This window comes from Camponotus vicinus, unplaced genomic scaffold (assembly GCF_025532165.1).
Source record: "Camponotus vicinus isolate PSW18456_S1 unplaced genomic scaffold, iyCamVici1.0 SCAF_5, whole genome shotgun sequence".
NCBI lineage: Eukaryota > Metazoa > Arthropoda > Insecta > Hymenoptera > Formicidae > Camponotus > Camponotus vicinus.
In genome coordinates, this window is record NW_028141977.1 from 1,529,357 (window position 1) to 1,550,083 (window position 20,727).

The 20,727-nt window shown below is 29.9% G+C and overlaps 2 protein-coding genes across 6 annotated transcripts in view; one reads left to right on the forward strand and one right to left on the reverse strand.

Moving 5' to 3' along the window:
- LOC145972449 (FH1/FH2 domain-containing protein 3-like) overlaps positions 1 to 20,727 on the forward strand; it is a 166,640-nt gene that overhangs the window by 3,723 nt on the left and 142,190 nt on the right. For all 5 annotated transcript variants that reach the window (XM_083101076.1, XM_083101075.1, XM_083101072.1 and 2 more), the window contains exons 2-9: positions 11,034 to 11,253; positions 11,351 to 11,776; positions 12,092 to 13,421; positions 14,248 to 15,548; positions 15,895 to 16,481; positions 17,295 to 17,514; positions 17,973 to 18,072; positions 18,202 to 18,238. In XM_083101076.1, coding sequence (XP_082957202.1) covers positions 11,034 to 11,253; positions 11,351 to 11,776; positions 12,092 to 13,421; positions 14,248 to 15,548; positions 15,895 to 16,481; positions 17,295 to 17,514; positions 17,973 to 18,072; positions 18,202 to 18,238 — 4,221 coding nt within the window. The remainder of the gene's footprint in view (positions 1 to 11,033; positions 11,254 to 11,350; positions 11,777 to 12,091; positions 13,422 to 14,247; positions 15,549 to 15,894; positions 16,482 to 17,294; positions 17,515 to 17,972; positions 18,073 to 18,201; positions 18,239 to 20,727) is intronic.
- On the reverse strand, positions 1,855 to 3,019 carry LOC145971941 (uncharacterized). The gene is made up of 3 exons (XM_083100044.1): positions 2,783 to 3,019; positions 2,322 to 2,512; positions 1,855 to 2,173 (listed from the first exon to the last, which is right to left on the reverse strand). The coding sequence occupies exons 1-3, from the start codon at positions 2,907 to 2,909 to the stop codon at positions 2,165 to 2,167; spliced, it is 327 nt and encodes a 108-aa protein (XP_082956170.1). The 5' UTR covers positions 2,910 to 3,019; the 3' UTR covers positions 1,855 to 2,164.

The following is a 20,727-nucleotide window of genomic DNA, read 5'->3' on the forward strand; positions in this document are numbered from 1 at the left end:
ATTTACTTTTCAGATATTTTATTCAATTATTGGTAAAAATTGAATATAAAAATTGAATAGATTGACAGAAGTAAGAATATTGAATACAATGAATAACGTGAACATAAAAAGCTAGATTAAAATTACTGTGTTTAAAAAATGCATTTTTGCAATTTATAAGTATGCTTGACATTGTGCTATAATGAGTCTTTAATGCATTCTCTTTTTCTCATTTTTCTTTTAATCATTTTTAATATTTCCATCATTTCGATTTTCTTCGTACTTTTTTCACTCGTTTATAACAAGCAATATGCTCGCTTATGTGATAAATGGGGACTTTCTCCCTGTTGATTCATCAATCTGAACATATCTCTGTCATCTTTTCATGAAAATCATGTAAAACAACAGTAACATTTGTACTGAACAAACTACTAACCCCGGCATAAGTAAACCACATGAGATAGATTCGATGAAACTTTGGATAAATTTAGACTACGTATGTTTGTGCTCTACTTCCTAGACAAGACATCAGATGTATTAGGTTTAAAGCTTGAAAATGATTAGTGAATTATATATGTTTGAAACGTGTAACACATGCATAAATTATCTCCATTTTGATTTTATTCGTTCTCGTAAAATAATCAATTAATTTTGAATTATTTATTCAATTTTAAAAATAAAAGAAAAAATTCTTATAACTCATATTTTATCAGCAATAGACAAAAAGGGATTATTAAACATGGTGAAAACGATGATTTGACCAAAGGTGGAAAATAGTTGAAACAATGTTGGTAATCTCTCTCTTCCTTTCTCTTGCTGCATATTTAGAGATTGGGAAAGCTCGCATATGTTAAAATGTTCTAAGGAAGATGCAGAGCGGTCGCAGAGTCCGGACAGCGAACCCAGATTTAACAGCTTCTTTGAATATTTCAGGGGGAGTAATCGTGAACGATGGCGAATGCTTTTAATCGAGCGTACCATTCCTCTTTCTTTTATATCTTTTATATCTACTTTATTCCTTTTGCGTCGCAATAGAACCCGATATTAATTGCTACGCAATTGGAAACCACTTGAAAAAGACGAGAGGAGTCGGACTTTTTGCAATGCACCAGATTTAGCTTTTATGATGTTTCGTTAAAAGACTTTTAGGAATACTATAAGATGTATAATAAAATATTAAACAACTGCTTGAAAAAAAAATGTTATGGGTGAAGAGAGTTGTTTCGGAAATCTTGTTTGAAAAGTAAATTGCAAATTAAAATCGTTAATAATATTATTTTTATATGAGAAAACATTAAAATATTCTATTTTTGCATTTCTGGAAAATTTACAGCGTAAAGTTTATCATTAATTATTATTTTCTTTGAAAAAAAAATAAAAGGACACTTTACATAACTTATACAATTTTATTTATTGATAGATATCATTAATAGAATGCAATAAAAATAAATGCACGCAAATGTTACAAATTGAGAGCATAAATTAGAAACGACATTTCGCAGCTTAAACATCGCCCACTTGCCATTTTTTTACTCAAGTGACGACGGAAGCAGACAGACATTTTGGCTTCTGGATTTCGAAAGAGTACGGAACTGTCAGATGTACACATTATAAGAAACAGGCGTGTACGAGAGAAACTGGTTGTACCATTTCATTGAATTAATCATAAACCTCAACTGATGCCAGAACTACCACGTGTTTACTCCGTCATCGAACGGAGAATGCATGGAGACAGAATATTATATTCATACCTCATGCAAATAGATGCACACCGATGTAGGGGAAAGGCGGGTAGCCCCGGACACTTAAATAAAACGCATAATATAATATATAATCAACAGATTTTAATTAAATTACTCATTTGCAAAATAAACTTTGAACTTTTTGGATTTCTTATTAACAAAGAATAGAACATTTTTCTTAAACTATCTTAGAAAAAAAAATCAATAACTTATTACTGCTATTTTTGAGCAGTTAAAAAATGGCGGGTAGCCCCGGACATATATTTCAACAATTATCTATTCGTTCCTTGTTTTTACAAACGTCACAATAAAAATATATATTTGAAGGATCAATGTCTACACATTCTTCGTGTGCCCATTCTTTGCATTTATTACATTGGATCCAGTCTTCTTCGAAGGTTTCTCCGCAAGCAATGCATTGAGTGTCTTGATGTTCGGGATTTTTAAATGCTCTGCCAAATTAAAAGCTAGTTTTAAAAATTCTAATCTAGTCAATGGCATGAGGCGATTGTCCAGATCTTTGACATGATTGTAAAGTTCCAATGAAAAATTTTCATTAAAAGTAGATTCAAATCGGCCTAATTTTGATTTAAAAATTACTTCTTGACCACTCTTTAATGCTTTTATTCGATCTTGCAAAGTGCTACGTGGCACGTCATATTTTTCAGCAGCTAATCTTATTGTTAACTTCTTTTCTATAACACATATAATTGCTTCTTTTATATTAACTTCATTCCACTTGCCTCTATTGGTAGTCCATCCCTTAAATTTTGGCATTTTTATAATTGTATCTAAAATAAATACATTCATATTATTTAGTACATTAAAATAGTATAAACTGATAATTACAACAATAAAATGTATTATTTTTATAATTTAAAGTTAATAAATATCTCGGGAGGTACCCGCTATATTAATGTCCGGGGATACCCGATTGACTTGATTTAATATATTTATTAATTAATTTGTGTAATGTAAAAAAAATTAATTAAATGTATAAGAATCTTAAATTATATTTAATTATTAATATTAAAATCAATCGGACATGTAACAGCACTTACTTTTAATGAACAATAAGCATCGACAAAATTTGATGGGTGTCGTAATATCACTCTTAACGGGAATAAAATTGATTATAACATCTGATCCGCTTGGCGTACATATTATTACTGATTTGCAATTGTTCATGTGCTGAGACAGACATGTTTTAACGTGTCATTTGTTTTTTTAAGCAGTTTAGTATTAGAGATATTAAAATGTCCGGAGTTACCCGCTGTCCGGGACTACCCGCCTTTCCCCTACAATTAAAGTAGAAAATTGTTTTGCCACTTAATAAAGTTCAGAGCTTGTCTTATGTAATATATATTTTTATAATAATAAAGTAAATGTAATTATTATATATAATAAAATTATATAAAATATTAAAATTTTTTTATGATAGAAAAGATTTAAAATGCATTTTCAACATCAATAAACTTATATTTGTCGATGTATCCTTCTCCCATGATTATAGTATTTTAAATTATGTTAAAAAATTTTCTACTTTTCCTTTTTCTTTTTTCTTATTATAAAAAGCTAGATTTTATATTGTGATTTCTCAGCTTAAATAAGAACATGTGTTAAAATAGCTAATTTTGCTTGCTTTTAATATAAAAAAAATTCAAAAATAATAAAAAAATAACAAGCAAAATGTTTTATTAAATTTTAATAATACCGTTATATGAATGAGAATGTATTAATGATTAAAATGTAATCAAACCGTATTTATAATTCTATTATGTTACATTTTTTTCCGACAAAATAGAATCATAATCGAATCATGTTATTTATTATTCAACACGCGTGCTGTAACTATCACAACTATTTCATTAAAGCCGTCAGCGGAACCGAAGCTGCCGAAATATTTGCCATCAAACTCCCAACAAAATGGGTATTTCGGGATCGTGCCAAACCTAGCGTCGATGCATCGCTGTTTTGACATCGTTGCCTTGTTAGTGACGCGTCGCATCGCGCCGGGCAACAATGTTGTTGGCAAACACAGCTGATCTCGCGGATCAATTGTCGGAATTGAACCCAATTTCACCTCGCGCTAGGTTGACCTAGTGCATGTGTTGACGAGTCGGATCGATAAGCGCGCATTTGCAAATATTCAGTGGCCCGTGATGCGTGGAATCATTTTTTGCACCTAAAATAAAATCTTTTCTTACAAAAAATTCTGTAATTCGTCAACTGAAATTATCATTAGCAATATATTATTCTTTATGCGCAAAAAATAATTAATTAATTAAGTTAAAGGCTTTTTAGCAAATTAAGCTCAGAATTGTTAATATTGTTAAAGATAAAAATAATAACTATATGTAAAATATTATATTATTATTTATATAAACTATAAAATTTTTAATTCTGTTAACTTGTAACATATAATAATATATTTTTGTCTATCTATAATATTTTCCAGTTTATTATCTCGATATGTCAATAAAGATTTATTTTACAGATCTGCCACATAGTTCTATGTCAATTTATGACAAGAAAGAGAGAAAGTAAAGGTCTTTAAAAAATTATGCATTTTATATATGTAGAAATAATATGTAATAATAATGCATTTGCACGTGAAGGAATTTATACATTTATCGGTGTTAAATTCGATTTGCGAAATATTGCTAAAATTATAGCCAGTTTATTTCGGCGTATGATTGCAAATTATGCAAATCATGTTCCAAATTTTATTTTATTATTATTAATTTTATATTAATTGATTTGTTGCACACATATTAAATAAAATTAAATTTATATATAATTAAACTATTAATTAATTAATTATATTTATATATAATTAAAATTAGACATAAAAAGATCTATTTTTTAATAATAACAATATTCACCAAAACGTCCTAATTATTTACAAAAATAGTTCTAAATTCTATATTTTCTATATTTTATAAATTCTATGGCGTTCTATTATATCAGAATTATGCATAGCATAATAATATTATAAGTTTTTTTTATTCTAAAAAGTATTATATTTAATAAAGAAAAATATATATATATATATATCTTTCTAATTACTTTTATTTTCTTATGTCATCAGAGATTTAGCTCAATAAATCCAGAGAAGAAAATAATATTCAATATCGTAATATGTTAACACATAGTAACATATTCTTGCTTTCTAGAACTATGTTCAAATATTTCAGATCCTAAAAGAACATTAAATAAAGATGCACAATCATAATACTGTCGACAACACACCAACGATTCAACAACGACAACGTAATGATAAACGATTTATCGGTTTCTCGTAACGCTACTGAGAAGTTTGCCGTCTTTGAAACCGGACAGAGGAGTTTTAGCCACAACTTCCGACAGCTTACACAGTGCTAGAAGTTTTCCAATTACACGGCGAGGCCGTCGCAATTTTCCCGTCAGAACCCTTACCTAACATTCTTCAATCTGTACTCTACCCGCGAAGGAATCTTTTTGCTCGGTACTTTTTCTAAGCGCTGCTAAGGTTTCAAGGAAGTTTAAGTATCACCGGATATTCTACCGTAACTTACGACGAAACCAGATTTCTAGAAAGAGCTAGAGGAGAAAGAAAGAGAGATAGATCCACGATATGATAAATTATTTATCAAATTAAGATAATATATGTAAACTCTCCTTTTTTGGAAAAAGCATCATATGAGTCTGACAAGAAATGTTAACGAATATTTAAACGCTGGAATAAATTATATTTTATATAAAAAGAAAAACATATGCATGTGTATATGATATTAAATTAAATTATATTAAATATGTACATATATTATATTTTGTTATCGTGCATGATTAACAATTTTCTTGCTATATTTACTTAGAAATGTAAAATAAAATGGTCACATTTCTTTATATTATAATATAAAAATATATAATTTACTTTCTCATTTTCTTATATAATATGTTATACATAACATTACAATATATTATAAATAATAATATTAATTTCTTTTTAGTAAAATGTTGTATGTAATTTAATTGTTAGTATTCCATGATCTTATGATTATTCATTTGACAAATAAGTTTCTATACTCTTGTAGCATAATTTTTGATTATTAATAGAAAGTTTTTATAATTTTTTCACAGTATTACGAACATACTTTGCTCCCCTGTCTATGAAGCGGATGATGGAAATTTATCCATTTGTGCCTCACGGTCTCTCTCAATTCCGAATATATAACACGAAACTTATATAAATCCTTTTAATGTTTGTCACAAAATGTAATATATTTAAATAGTTAAAAAGGGAGCTTATTTCAATGATCATCATGTCCAAAAAGCACGGGAATTAACAATGATTATTATTGATATTATGCAAAATTTGTTTCTAAAATCGTCACGTGTTCACGTGTGTGATAGAGCTTCCTGAAATTACTTCCCCGATTCATACCATGATGTGCTAAAAATCTTGGCATGTGCCCAATGTGTGAACCGTAAAATAACAGACCGTCGTTGTAGAAGGTAACCTAATTTGCTTTCTGGTGAGGTAACTGGATGAAAACTGCACGGTTCTTTGATATGAGAGATTAACTCTTTTTAAATTATTTAGATGATAATTGAAAAGTAACTAATTAATAATAAATAATTAATATGTATATGGAAATATATACATTTGAATATTTGTATATATAATATTGTTACCAAGTATTTCGAAACACTGCAAATTTTGTTAAATTTTTCTATTTTATAAAAAAAATATAAAAAATTATAAGCTTCTGATATAAAAGCTTAATTGAATTGAATGATATAAAATCTTAATTTATATTATAAAAAAAAGATTATATTTTCCAAATCGTTTATTAGCGGGTGGTCTAGAAGGATCAACGACATTTCAACTATTTAAGAATGCAATTAAGCAACATTTTCGTTCTATCGAGCTCGTGATAGCTCATCATGCGTTATAAATTATAATAATGCACCGAGTCGCTAAAGGTTAAATCAGACTGACACTCCTCAATTATCTGGCCTCCCCTCAAGCTGATATTACGATGCATCGGTCGCCCACATCCTCATCAGTGTCATTGAGAATGTACCGTATCATCGCGAGTAAAACGTTCAGTCTTTTTCTCTGTCTCTTTATGTCGTAAGCTTGAATACTTCTTTCAAACAAGTGAAGCAATAACATGCGAAGTAACGGCGAAAAGAAAAGCTTACAATAGCTCATATATATTTAAGTCATTTATTTTATTTTAGAAGTGATAGTTAAAAATATTTTGTAAAATGATTTTTTGGTGTCCATTATATTTTTGAGAACTGGATATTCAATATTCAATTGTTTTTTATAGAATTATTATTATTTTATAGAATTTTATAGAATTATTATTTTATAGAATTATTATTAGAATTATTATTATCTAATAAAAAATCAATTAAAATGCCCAATTAAGGTATAAAGCAAAATTAATTATTTTCAATCTAATATTTCACGTGCATGTTAAAAGACAAGAAGAGAGGCAGACTTTATTATTTATTTATAATAATTATTTATATATAAATAGAAGAGTGTCTGAACACATGTGTATTTTAACAATATAATTATCTTTTCTACTTTGCATATAAGCATAATTTAAATCTGAAATTGTTAAGATAAAAAAATAAAAATACGTAATAATTATTTTTTTATTTTTTAATCTTCGTAAAAATATTTTCCAATACGATTCTAGAGAATCAAGACGTAAAGGTACGACGCGCGGAAATATATTTGATGATATTTAATAATCAATATTTGTACATCCGAATATAAATCAGTGCAAATAATATATAAAAATAGTATTGTTACTTCTATGTATTCTATGTGATGTAACAGTACGTATACGCATGTTTGTAGGTGATGGTATGATTCTGCGTCGGATTTATTGACGACTGAATAGAGAGAGTCGTTCTTTTTTCGCTCTGCTATTCACGTAAACTCGAAAATTTCCGAGCTGATACAGACAGATATCCTGTCATGTGTATTTCTGCACACATAGATTTGCACAATCGAACATAGATTTTGCAACGGAACGGTCGTCATTGTGCAAACACTATAAGTTTGTGTATAAAAAGCATTGTCAGCGTTTTAATACCGGCGTATTTTACATTCCAGCTAAAATTCCTTCATTAAAAAAATCTATCCTTAAAACGGATAGAATATTTGTGAGAGAGAAGCATATATCTATTCTTTCACATTTCATAACTATTTTAAAAAAATTTAAAAGATATAATTTTCTATTAAAATATGAATCTGAAACACACGAATTTTAGAAAATGATAAAATCATTGGCACTTTTTATTAAAAAAAAAACTTTTGCGACAAAAAGATATGACTATAAGATATAGACTTGTAGTTTGTACAGTGGCAGTCCATTAAATGTATTTTTACAGTATTGTCTTGCTATGCAACAGTTGTCTTAAAAGCAACGTAGAAGTCGTGCACCCACCGCGAGTTGTTATGAAAAGATAAATAACCGCAGTAGAGATAGAAAGCCGCGCGCACGTTCGCAACATTTTCTCGCGACCATTCTCGATCTCATCGATAAAGATAAGAGGGAAAGTCTATATGAAGGCGTTCTATTGCTTCGTATTTTCTAAAGAAAGAAAAAAGAGATTGGTGGGAACATGTGTAACGAGGCCGATTGCTTTTGCGACGGAAATAGAGCGATTTATCTAGCAACTTATGGCAATTTCTGACGATGAAACGAGCGTTGTAAACAGCACTTTTATAAATGATAAAGTAGTATCGGCAAATTCACTCGATCCAATATTGCTTTCAATGTGATGACATACGTAATAAAAATCGTATTGAAGATTTATCATTGTCGAAGGATGCTGACGGATTAGTAAACCCAAAGCAGCGATAAATAAGTCGGTTGATATTGGATAGATTGATCGTAACATGCTCAAGAAGTTGGCAAACACTACTTGTATCAATTTCTTCTTTTTATTCCTCTCTGTTTCTCTTTTTCTATCTTATTCTTTCTGCTATATAAAAGATATGATCGATTACAAAGAAAAGGCAGAAATTGCTCAGAATATACTGGCTATAAATTTCTGGATAAAAACTGGCAAAAAGCTAATTTCTTGTGTGAGTACTGCAGATCGATATTTCAATCAGTAAATTTATATTTGTCTAGAGAAAATTTACATTATTAACTTCTAATATTATAATTTAGTTTATTTTATTATTATAATTTAGTCTAATATTATTATTAGTTGATATTATATATTACATATTCAGAATTTATATGTATTTTCTATATTTTTAATTTTCTATAATCATTATTTTAAGTGTAATTTTTATTGCATAATATTTGCTCGATATATAATCGAGCAATTAAATTTTATTAGATTAAAAAGGAGTGCGTTATTAAACATCATCACTTCGTAATTTAAATCGACGTAGACGTGATAATGGGATTAAGTATAACGCGATAAAAGGACTTATCGTCTTCGACGTAGCGCAGTGCTTTCGCTCGGAAAAATTACTTTGACGCTTTTAAAGAGAACGATTATTATAATTTTATTATCGCATTGAATATTATTAGCATAATAATGAACAGCGTTATTTATAGACATCGCAGCAGGAAAAATGAACTGTAAGATTCTCTATAAGTGCGACTTCTTATTATTTTCAAATTAATTAATAGTGAAATTAATACCAGAAAAATTACATATTAGTTTTTATTTATAATTATTAATTATTATAGAAAAAAAGATCTGAAAATAATCTCATTTTTGAAGAGTCGTTGAAGAAATATAAATTATTATTTGTGCCACCCGTTGTACGAGCGAGAAATGCTAAGGTTATTACTCCCGAGTCAGGTTGATCCGTCTATTTCGAGATTGGGGCATTTCGCCAGATTTATGTTAATTATACGAATTATCGTTTTTCGTTTTCGCACACTTACGGATGTATTAGTCTGCTTTAGACTTCGCGGAAGTAGTTGTCCATCCGTCCGCTGATTTTTTCTTTTTTCCATCTTTATTCTATTTATGACCAGAGACTAGGTGATTAATGATAGAAAGCCACCAATGAGGAAGTATGTTCAAACTTGATTATCTTATTGTTAGTAATTAAGTTAAATCAATTTTACATTACAAATTTATTTGATTTGTGCAAAATTAGATTTATATATAAAGGATAAAATTTCATGATAGCAGACAGTTTGAATATTTTATTATTAGAGATATATATCGATTATCAAGATGTCTCTCTAAATATCAATTGCATATAATAGAAGATTTAATCCATTACCAATATCGTAAACAAATATTAACAATCATTATGTACTCTATAGAATTGTTTTATGTATATGCATACACCGGAATTCATTTATCTATAATTTGGATGTAAGTGTTGATTATTTATATCAATGAAAGTGTAAATTATTCAAATTATTGGAAATATTATTTAATAATATTATTTAATAATAATGCATTATTTTATTGAAAAAATTAAATAAAATAGTTGTAACAAAACAATTTTATTTATACTCTTTTAAAATACATATATTTTATATTAATATTTCTCTAATTTATTTGTATAATATCTTTATATCACAGAGTTAATTGTTAACATTTCTCTTCTTGCGTTATAAATAATAATATACTTAGAATGGATTTATGTTTATTTATCGAGCAAAGAAGTTTTGCTAAAAACGTTCATTAGATGCATCTTCTCTGCAATATCCAAACTATGCATTATCCGTATTATCCTTAGTATCATTAATATCCTAGGACATCTACAACCTAATTTCTTGTGAGCACCTTATTGGTTTAACGTCCAATCTCTTCTCGTTACTATAAAGACAAGAAGCGGTTGATGAATCTTGTCAACATAACAAAATACTAATGTGATTTAAATTACAGAAAATATCAAATTTATTAACAATTTGTTTTCGAAAATAAATTATTAAAAAGATTTATATTTATAATTATATGTAGTATAAATAAAAGTTCATGTGCACATATATTTATAGTACTTATATATTTATACTCAAAATATTTGAATATTATATAATTGTTAAAATTTATTTCTTGTATGATTTATTAAACTTAATATGTTATTTATTATTCAAGGCTCTTTAATAAAGATGTAATTATTGTCTAAATAGGAATTTTTAAAGGTTATTGTTGTAACATTTACAATATTTTTAACAAAAAATTGAAATTTAAACTAATGATATATAATTACATATTAATAAAAATTCTAAATTAATATCTGACTCAATTTCAATATTTATAAGACTAGAATAATCGGAAATTGTGCATTATAATTTTTTCTATTTGTGATTGCAGGGTGATACAGGAGCATATCGGAGCAAAACCGGCGTTGGTATTGCTAACACGTTCGGTAGGAATACTTCCGGCGGAAACATGCCAAGCTGCAGAAGCGGCTATTCCGGAGTAGCATCAAATTCCAGTCGAATTGCTACCAAGGAGCGAGCGTACGGTGGTTTTGGGAGCGCTTTTCTCAAGAAAGATAAACTTGAGGAGAAAAATACATTCAAATATTCATGTAAGATGCTTATTTCTTTACAATAATTTGTTTGGAGATGATTTCTACCTTATTTTTACGTAATCTAAAAGAAATATTATCTTTAAACTTCTCGCAGATACCAAAGACGCTGAGAAAAATCGATTGCATTCCGGAAGATCGTCGTCTGAAGACGTGAGCGTGAAAAGCCCGTCTAGTAGTAGGTCCTCTCTCTTTGAAAAGTACTCGTTTTCAACTGGCAAAACATCGGAAAGGCCATCTTCCGTGTTGGACAGATATAACCGACCGGCTTCGCGAGGGAAGAGCAGAGAGCCCGAAGGAATATCACGATACGGATCCGGTACATATCCTGGATCGAGTTTCGCACGAAGCTATAGCAACGACAGTAGAATCGAAAAGAAGGACCACCCGCCAATCTCTTACAGAGGATTACGTTCCAATTCCGGAAAAACATCACGCGAGCCCAGTCCGGAAGTCGGAAAAGCAAGTTCCTTCAGGATCTATTCGAGAGCGTCATCTTATAATCGCTCAGCTGCATCGCCCAGTGAGTGTAATTGTTTTAATATAAAAGGTATAAAATGATAAACAATATGATCACAAAAAATATTAAAAGCATACCTTTTAATTTTATAGTTTTATTATTAAGCCATCTTACAGATATTTTCTAAATTCATATTAAAAAAAAATATTAAAAAAATAGAGTACGAGTTTCAAAATTCTTAAAGTTATTTTCATTAAGTTGACAATGGACTTTAACTAAATAATTAAGTGTAAACTATATTATTCGTTTATTTAATCTCGAAATTGGCACAAACAATTATTATATAAACAATTATTTTTAAACCTGTTAATTTTTCAGGTACGTCCGAATCAAGCTCGACTACAATCTCGACGAGATTTGGCTCGACAGCTGGTTCACGATTTCTCTCACCTCGAAGCAATGAAAGAGTACCTACAACTATAAATTACTCTGCGACGGACAGATTCCGAAACGCGAGTACCAAGTCTACTAACCAGAAAGACGAAGAGGAATCAAGGCTTGCAACTATGTCTGACAAAGACGGTAATCACAAAGCGTATAATACTTCAAGTCGAATGGAAGAGGATGAAAGCAACAATAGGCTTTCTGACAGCGAATTTGTGACGCTAACGATGATGACCAGAAGTACTTCACCAACACCTCCAGCTTCTTCATCCTATGTTAGAAACAGGCGGGCGAAAATCGACATCGTTCATCAAATAGAAGTGACTCGATCTCGAAAACTGCCGGATACCATGGATGGAGAGACGCAGTGCGATCGAATGGAAGAAACATCGAGATTCGCGAGGTATGGAGGCAACAATAGAATATCTGGTGCACCCTGGTCAACGTATCTAGATAAATACTCGTCATCGGGTACATCGGTTGGCAGTCCATCTATGTATTCGTCTAGAGGATTCAATAATGCAAACGCTTCCAGTAGTAGATTCAATAGCTTCGCGTATACGAGAACAAACGAAGCTCCGGTGACCACAAGAAATGAGTCCACCACCAAAGAGTCATCGAGTTCTAGTCAGGAAACTCATAATTCTAGCAATAGAAATCAAAACGAGAAAGTTCCCAGTGATTTAAAATGCACAACTAGCAATGAAAATTTAACGTCCAAAGATTCAAACGCATCGTCGAACGTACAAAATATTCATGGCACGAATAAGGAAATGAACGAAAGTAGAATACGAGGTAACGAACAGTGTTCTTGCGGAGGACGAAAAACTGAAGCGAGCGGAAATCCTTCAGGATTCGCAGATAACTCCAGAATTTTCAACCAGAATGTTGCATTTCACCGCAAAGATGATTCAATGGAGGATTCCCAGGAAAGCAACGGCGGTCGCGAAGATTGGAGTAGCAGGCAAAGTTCTGTGTCGAGGTGCGATGAATATAACCAAAGAAAACCGTCTATTCCGCGGGTTGGACGCAGTTCGCCAAAGAACGAAGTGAAAATTTCCAAATGTTCTTCAAAGACTGAAATAATATCATCGAAACGAGAAGCATACTGTGAAAGGAGAGGATCTACTCCTAAATCTGATACCAGTTCCTCTTCTAAGACCGAGGAGTCTCTTCGAATTGTGGAAGGACATTGTCAAAATCAAAATGAAGAAATTGTCTCTTCAAAACATAATGCTTCACAGAGAAAAGATTCTACGTCGAGGTATGTAAATCTGCTTTTTAATGAAATAATTATTTATGTAAGATTTGAGCAATTACATATGAGAGAAGTAGATATTTATTTTATAGATATTTTTGTCAAGAATTTATATAAAACAAATCAATTGTACTTTTAATTTATTTTTATGATGATGTAAATATATGATTACAATATTAATTGTATATTATTTATGTCAAACTTATAGAACAAATTTTAAGCTAATTTTGAATATTTAATAAATATAATTTTTGCAATAGTTAATATTAAAATAAAAAAGTATTATATATAAATTATGCTAATAATATATTTCATGCTGTATGTGTTTATGTATGCCTGTGCGTAATCGTTTTAATGATATTCAAATTTTAATTGAAATGATATCATTCGCAAGTTTCGCTTATAAATTGACTATTGTAGCCTCAATATTTTTGTATTAGAATTTTTGACTATATTTTATATCTCTAGAATACTATTAAATTATTTCACGGAGGTTGTGAGACACTCTGTATATATATCAATATTATAAAAATTGGTTATAAAAGTTACAAATTTTTATAAATTGAATTTTTTACGAATATGTATAAATAAAGAAAATAATATTATTTTTCTCAGTTAATATTTATAAGAAATTATATACAAAAATTTGACAACTTTTAATTATTATTATATATTTATCGTAAAAAACAGACAAAGATCCGTGATTATTAAAATATGGAGCGAAAATAATTCGCTGTAAATCTGCAAGAAATCTTAGAAAAATCTAGTAGAGATAAAACGCATTTTAAATATTGTTTGTTACGTAATTAGTAATTAATCTTTTTATTAAAAGTGGTTCTTCACAAAGTCGCTCGACACCGCAATCTCGGAATGGATCGATGAGGAATATGTCGCGTCAAATGACACGTACCGGTTCGTCAGATGGATCTGTAAATATGCCAATTGGCAGATCGAAGTCATCGTCAACCAGTTCGGTGACGAGTCAGAGTGTAAAAATAAAGACGACGACGCCGCCATCGTCCGGCAAGTCATCCAGCGGTTTGATCCCGCCATCAGTGAATCTACGACAAGGCGGTTCGCCGGACGCGCGCGGCAAACCACCTGTGCCGAAAAACGATGCTACGACCGCTGCCACGTCGAAGTGCATCGTGGCAGCGAAGTACGTGAACAAAGATTTCCGTAAGTCGACCTTGAATATGGAGAACGACGATTCGTTGCGCTCCAAGTGCGCGAGAAGGAAGAAGAGCCAAAGAACTATCTGTGCCAGCTCCAAGAATTCCGAGATGACCACGGAATACATTCCCCAGACTGTTTCTTCGGAACCTTCGATGAAGTCTGGTCAATCTAGATTAATAACTCTTTCGGGAAGATCAAAGCTCGGAAGGAGCGGTTCAAGTGGCTCGATGAAATGGAAGGAATCGAGAAACGAATCAAAGTCACCTTGTGGAACGAAAAAGAGGCCATCTGGGGTATTTGTGTCTAGTAATAGCAGTCAGTCGACCTCCGCAAGTTCTTCCAGCAGCGAGGATAATGATGAACATGCAGACAGGTCGGATTCGAAACGAAGAAGAAAACGAGCGTCAGAATCACCCAAATCGCTCGAAATAAGAGGTAAGATCAGTGCGGGATCCTCGAGAACAAGCGTGTTGGCATCATCGGCCGATGAGATGTCTATGATGTCGGAGAAACCACCCAGGCCACCGTCTAGTCCAAGATCGAAAAGTGATCGTGCCGCGAAAACCGAAGAAGCCAAATCGTTTCTGATGAGAGCGCTAGCACCAGTGACGAATTTTTTCAAGAACAGAAGTCAAGAATCAGGTGATGCAAGTAAATCAGGTAGTTGGGTTGATTCCAACGACGAGAATTACGAAGCCCGTAACAAGTCAGAACAGTCGATGTCGGCTTCAAAATCATTCAGCCAGAGTCTGTCAAAGGGCTCTAGTTTTACTAATTTCGAGAAGAATGACGAAATAAAAAAAAATAATACGAAGATTCAACATCAATCTTCTGGCGAAAAACCATGGTGGCTGGATTCAAATTCTGATAACGTTCCAGAGGGAGTTGAAAAGGCTAATCGATGGAACGAAGACGCCAGTCAGGACACAACCATCAGTACAGCTTTACCAGATGATGGTAAGCTCATGTTTAATTATTTGTAATATTTTTAAATAATAATATTTTATTAAATTATCTATATTTTATTTATCTTCTATTTATCTTTTATTATTTATCTAGATTAAATACGTGCCACCATAGATTGCAATCTATGTACAATAAGAATATAAAATTTTATATAATAAGATACAATACAATTAATAAAATACAAATAAAATGCAATTTAATAATTATCTTAATGTAAGATAAACAAATTATATTTATGTAAAGTTTAATACTATCTATTTTTCTGTGTTTTAACTTTCAAATCTTTTCTAATTCAGTTTTTTCAAGTGTTTGCTATTTATTATTTTATTTATTGCAGGAAAGTGTAAACTCAAATTTTGGAGACAAGAATCGGGAGAACGTGCTTGGTGGTTGGACGATGTTTCAGCGGAAGAAACAAAGAGATCACCCTCATCGGCATCTCCCGTGTCGAGACGAGGTTCCAGTCGAGGCAGTTTTCGATCAGCTGATCGACGAAACCGCATCAAACGTCAACAGTCCGGTGAACGAGCATGGTGGATGAGCGATGATCCCGAGAGCGTTCCGGAGGGCGTAGAGGTCATCCCTGTGGCGTCTCCCGATAGTCAAAGTGTCGACAAACCTGATGGCTTCGTCGATAACGAGAGCCTCTATTCTTCAAAGCCGCTTAAAAAGATTCGGCATATTGAATCCGGGGAGAAGGCATGGTGGATGGACAGCTCCTCGAATGTTCCTGACGGGGTTGTCAGGATCCCCGTGGAAACTCCCAACAGCACTTCCGACTCCTCCGAGTCGTACGAGAAGATCGATATCGGTGTTAACCCTGAACTTGAGACGCGCGTGAAGAGAAGTCTCTCTAGATTTCCTATCGAATTTCCACCACCACCATCGGAGGAGCCGTTGGGAGATCGTGCGAGTCCAGAAGGGGTAAAATTAATTATTATATCAGCAGTATTCATCGCATAATCTCTCGGCATTATACATCATTCTGATAACGGCTTTGTGCAATCCCATAAATCTCTGATCGTGAAAGATTAGATTAATTCAAACAAAAGAGATAGATAAAATTATGACATTTATAATTAGACTATTAATAAAATATTATTTATAATATATTAAATAATGAGATAAAATTTTTAGATTATCTTTTACTTTTTCATAATTAAATTATTACAAGTATTGAATTATTTAAGAAAAATGTATAGAAAATTAAAATTTATAATTTAGGAGCATTTTTATCTTTATGTGATTATTTTAAATAATTAAAATTTAATATTTGAAGAAAGGGATTGATAAAAATGAATATTTCAATTGCCTAAATAATATATCATTTATCATTTGAATCTTATTATTTTAAATATTAATATTAGTATCATTTTACATATTAGTATTAATAACTGACATTAATATTTAAAATAATAAGAATTAATGAGTGCTATAATTATGCTATAAAAATGCTATAATTATGTTATATTAATATCATAATTTAAGTCATTAATTATTATCACAATTTCTTTTTTTCAAATATTAAATTATAATCATTATAAATATTATTTTTTATTATTATTACATATTAAAAATAATATCGATATTGATGCATAACAATATATTACATTACTGCATTTATCATCTATATTTTGAGAAATTAGATACGATTAAAAAGTAAATGATTTATTCAAATTATTGCATAAATTATCACAGAAATTATGAGGGAATTTGAGTTCGTTATTTCTGTTGTAGGTCGAAAATCCACCCGACCCGCCGGACAATTATGGAGGACGGAACTCACCTTATGACAATGTGCCGACACCTCGAAGATTATCACCAAGGAAACGACCCTCCACCTTGCCATTGTTCATTGGTCAGCACACTGACATCGACGACGTGCTCGGTGATACAGCTACCCTATGCCACAGTCCTGTTCTCTCCCGTGTTCGTAAACAGGAACGCGTCGAAGAGGGTGAGTCGAGAATGAATTTAATGTCACTTAGCGATAGATGCTATCGTATCCAGCTTATATTAGTCCAGCCTATATCAGATGTATCGAATCGTGTTCAACAAAGTGGATTAAATCTCTGGAAATCTTTACCATAATATTGAAACGTAATATACAATAACATGAAATGATAGTAGAGTGAAAAGTAAGCTCGATATATTAATTTAAAAATACAAAATATAGAGCATTAAGATTTTTGTAGGAAATATGCACAAAATTGCATATTTAAATATATTTAAATATATATTACATAATGCATTAAATTCATATTCCTGTCTGCATAAAGCAAGACTTATTGATTATTTATTAATTTTTTTATATTTCTATATTATGTAATAAATTAATTAATATAAAATTAAAGATAGCGTAAAAATGTTAAAGTATTTTAAATATATAAATATAAAATATTTTTGTTGTTGCAGATACTTCTGAAAACAGCTCAGAGTGCGAAGAAATAGATGCGGCTCAGGTGATTATTCATGATAGTACACCGAAAACACCGGTGATTCAACGAAGAAACCGGTATGTTTCATAATGATAATTCGGTATGAATTTAACGAATTTTAAATTGCATATATATTTGATATCTATGTATAATTTAATGATTATATATAATATACATCATTGCATATAATTATGTTTTTTTTTCAGTGATAATAAGAGGATTCAACCCGATGGCTACATTCCGGTAAGTTTTGTCATGTGAAATTATAGTGTGTTGATGTCTATAATGCTTTTATTTGATTAAAAATCTACACATAAATAGAGAGAAGAAAACGTAATAAAACACGAAAAATTAATATAATAGTACAAAGCTTAAGAATGTAAACAAAAGGAAATTAAAAAAGCAAATTGATTAAAAGTCTTAAGTTGTATCGAATACAATATGATAAATAATAATAAAATAAGCAGTAAGAATTAAATTATGAAGAATAATATTCTCACTTTTTAAGTTTAAAAAAAAATACTTTTTTTTTAAATTTACACATATATTACGATGTATTGTTTTTTAGATTATTTCTTAATTAATTTTTACTTAGTTTTTTATTTGGTATGGTACTTAATTGTTTATTTGGCAACTGTAAAAGTGAGCATAAAAGCGAAAAGAAGCAAAAATATACATACTTGAATTAAATATTGAATTAAACTTGAATTTTTCACGATAAAATTATTAATAAAACATTATATATTGTTTATTATTTTGCTCAAAATACATTTTAAAGAATTTCTAAGGAATGTTCTCCAGAATAGATGCAACAAATTTAATGATCAATTTGATATAAAAAATAGTTAAAACACGATTTTTATATTTTTTCTTTTTTAAATTGCATTTATTTATATTTATTAATTCTATTTATATTTATTATTTACTCTTTCTTTCGCATCTCGATATTTCTAATAGTCGTACGGCAATGGATTGCCGACTAAAACCTAGAAAAGTCTGTTGAAACAAAGACTTGCGAGAGAATGGATGAGATCAAGAGGTGTGAAAGTGTGTGTGACATTATTATTTCTCGCGAGGGATGCACGAAAGAGCTTTTTGCTACCTTTTTACACTTTTTTTTGTGTTGCACACAAAGCAGAATCAACAAAGGAGTCTTGTTCATTGAGTAATTGCTTCGTTCTTCATTTATTACGTCTCAGTTAATAATTACTTATGACGTCGTCGCAGTTTTCATTAATGTTCAAAGATTTAATTTTATTATAGCAGGGTTATAATTTATGAGAATTATTAGAATAATGAATTCTAATTGTGCGTGATAAAAAAATTATCAAAAATAATTTTTTATAATGCATTACATCTGTGCATATTTTGTTAATAACTTATTGTATGATATTCTGAAATTATAATATATATATATATATATATATATATATATATATATATATATATAATGATACATGAATAAGAGATATAAATTTTTTACGAATTAATCGCAAATTAAAATGCATGTCTGTGTGTGTCTATAAATTATACATATATACACATACATTTTAATTTGCCTTTGATTCATAATTTATAACATAATTTATTCATAATTTATAACATAAATTATGAATAAATAAATATAAATAACATAAACAAGCATAAATAAAAATAACGTAAATAGTTAAATAGGATAAATTTTATATTGCAATGTAAATTCAATATAATTGTTGGATCGTGATGCAAAAGTCACTTATATTTTGCCGCTTTTATGAGTTGGCAGCTTTAGTATCCTCCTTTACAATCCTCCATCTCGTTTCTATAGGCTCAGCAACCCCTTTTGTGCTATTTGAACTCTCCACTATGAAAAGTCGTTTGTAATACGCAGTCGACAATACGTATAACCGTGCTTGTAGTTTCGTATCATATTGCGCTGCCTGATTATTTTTTCACTGCACAATTGTCATTTCTCTCAGTCATTCTCTATCTTCTTTCTCTTCGGTAGATCTCTTGTACGGCAATTTTTTAAATCTTTTCGTTTTTATCTTAGCCGTTGCTATAAATACTATAATTTCTTTACATATATGTATTTTATATATAAATATGAACTAATTAGCAAATAGTATATTGCAAAAATTGTAGCGTTTAATAGCAATCTTTAATTATTGATTATATGTTTTTATTAGTAAAAAAACTTTATTTAATTTAGGACTTTTGAATATATTTGTTCATGTACACGAAAATTAAATGTAGATAACATGATTAAAATTAACATCATATATATAATTTTTTTATATTGTCAAAAGTTTTTGAACTCGTTCGTTATATATATGAGACATTTCAAATTTTTAAAATTATCTAGAATCTATTTCGATCTATTGTAATGCATCCTATATAATATGCAAATATCTTTTTTAATAAAATACATATTTAAAAAGAATTTAAAAAGAATTAAAAAGAAGAATTTAAAAAGAATTTAGAAAGAATTTAAAAGAAGAATTTAGAAAGAATTTAAAAAGAATTTAAAAGAATTTAAATTCTAAAAGAAAAGAAAGGATTCTTTACATCGTACGAGAGATTAAAATAAAGAATTTGTATTATACAAGGACAAAAAAAAATAACCAAAAAAAATTACTAAACAATACATTTCCATATATTTTATATATTTAATCCTATGTGAAATTCTATCTAAGACACAAATTCATTAAATCATAGAATAGAATCGTGCATTTATCACATTAAATTCTCAA

Coding starts and splice junctions, on each gene's coding strand:
- LOC145971941 (XM_083100044.1), bottom strand. CDS start 2,909: ATGAACAATTGCAAATCAGTAATAATATGTACGCCAAGCGGATCAGAT. Junction 2,513..2,782: donor ATGCTTATTGTTCATTAAAA/GTAAGTGCTGTT, acceptor TATTTATTTTAG/ATACAATTATAAAAATGCCA.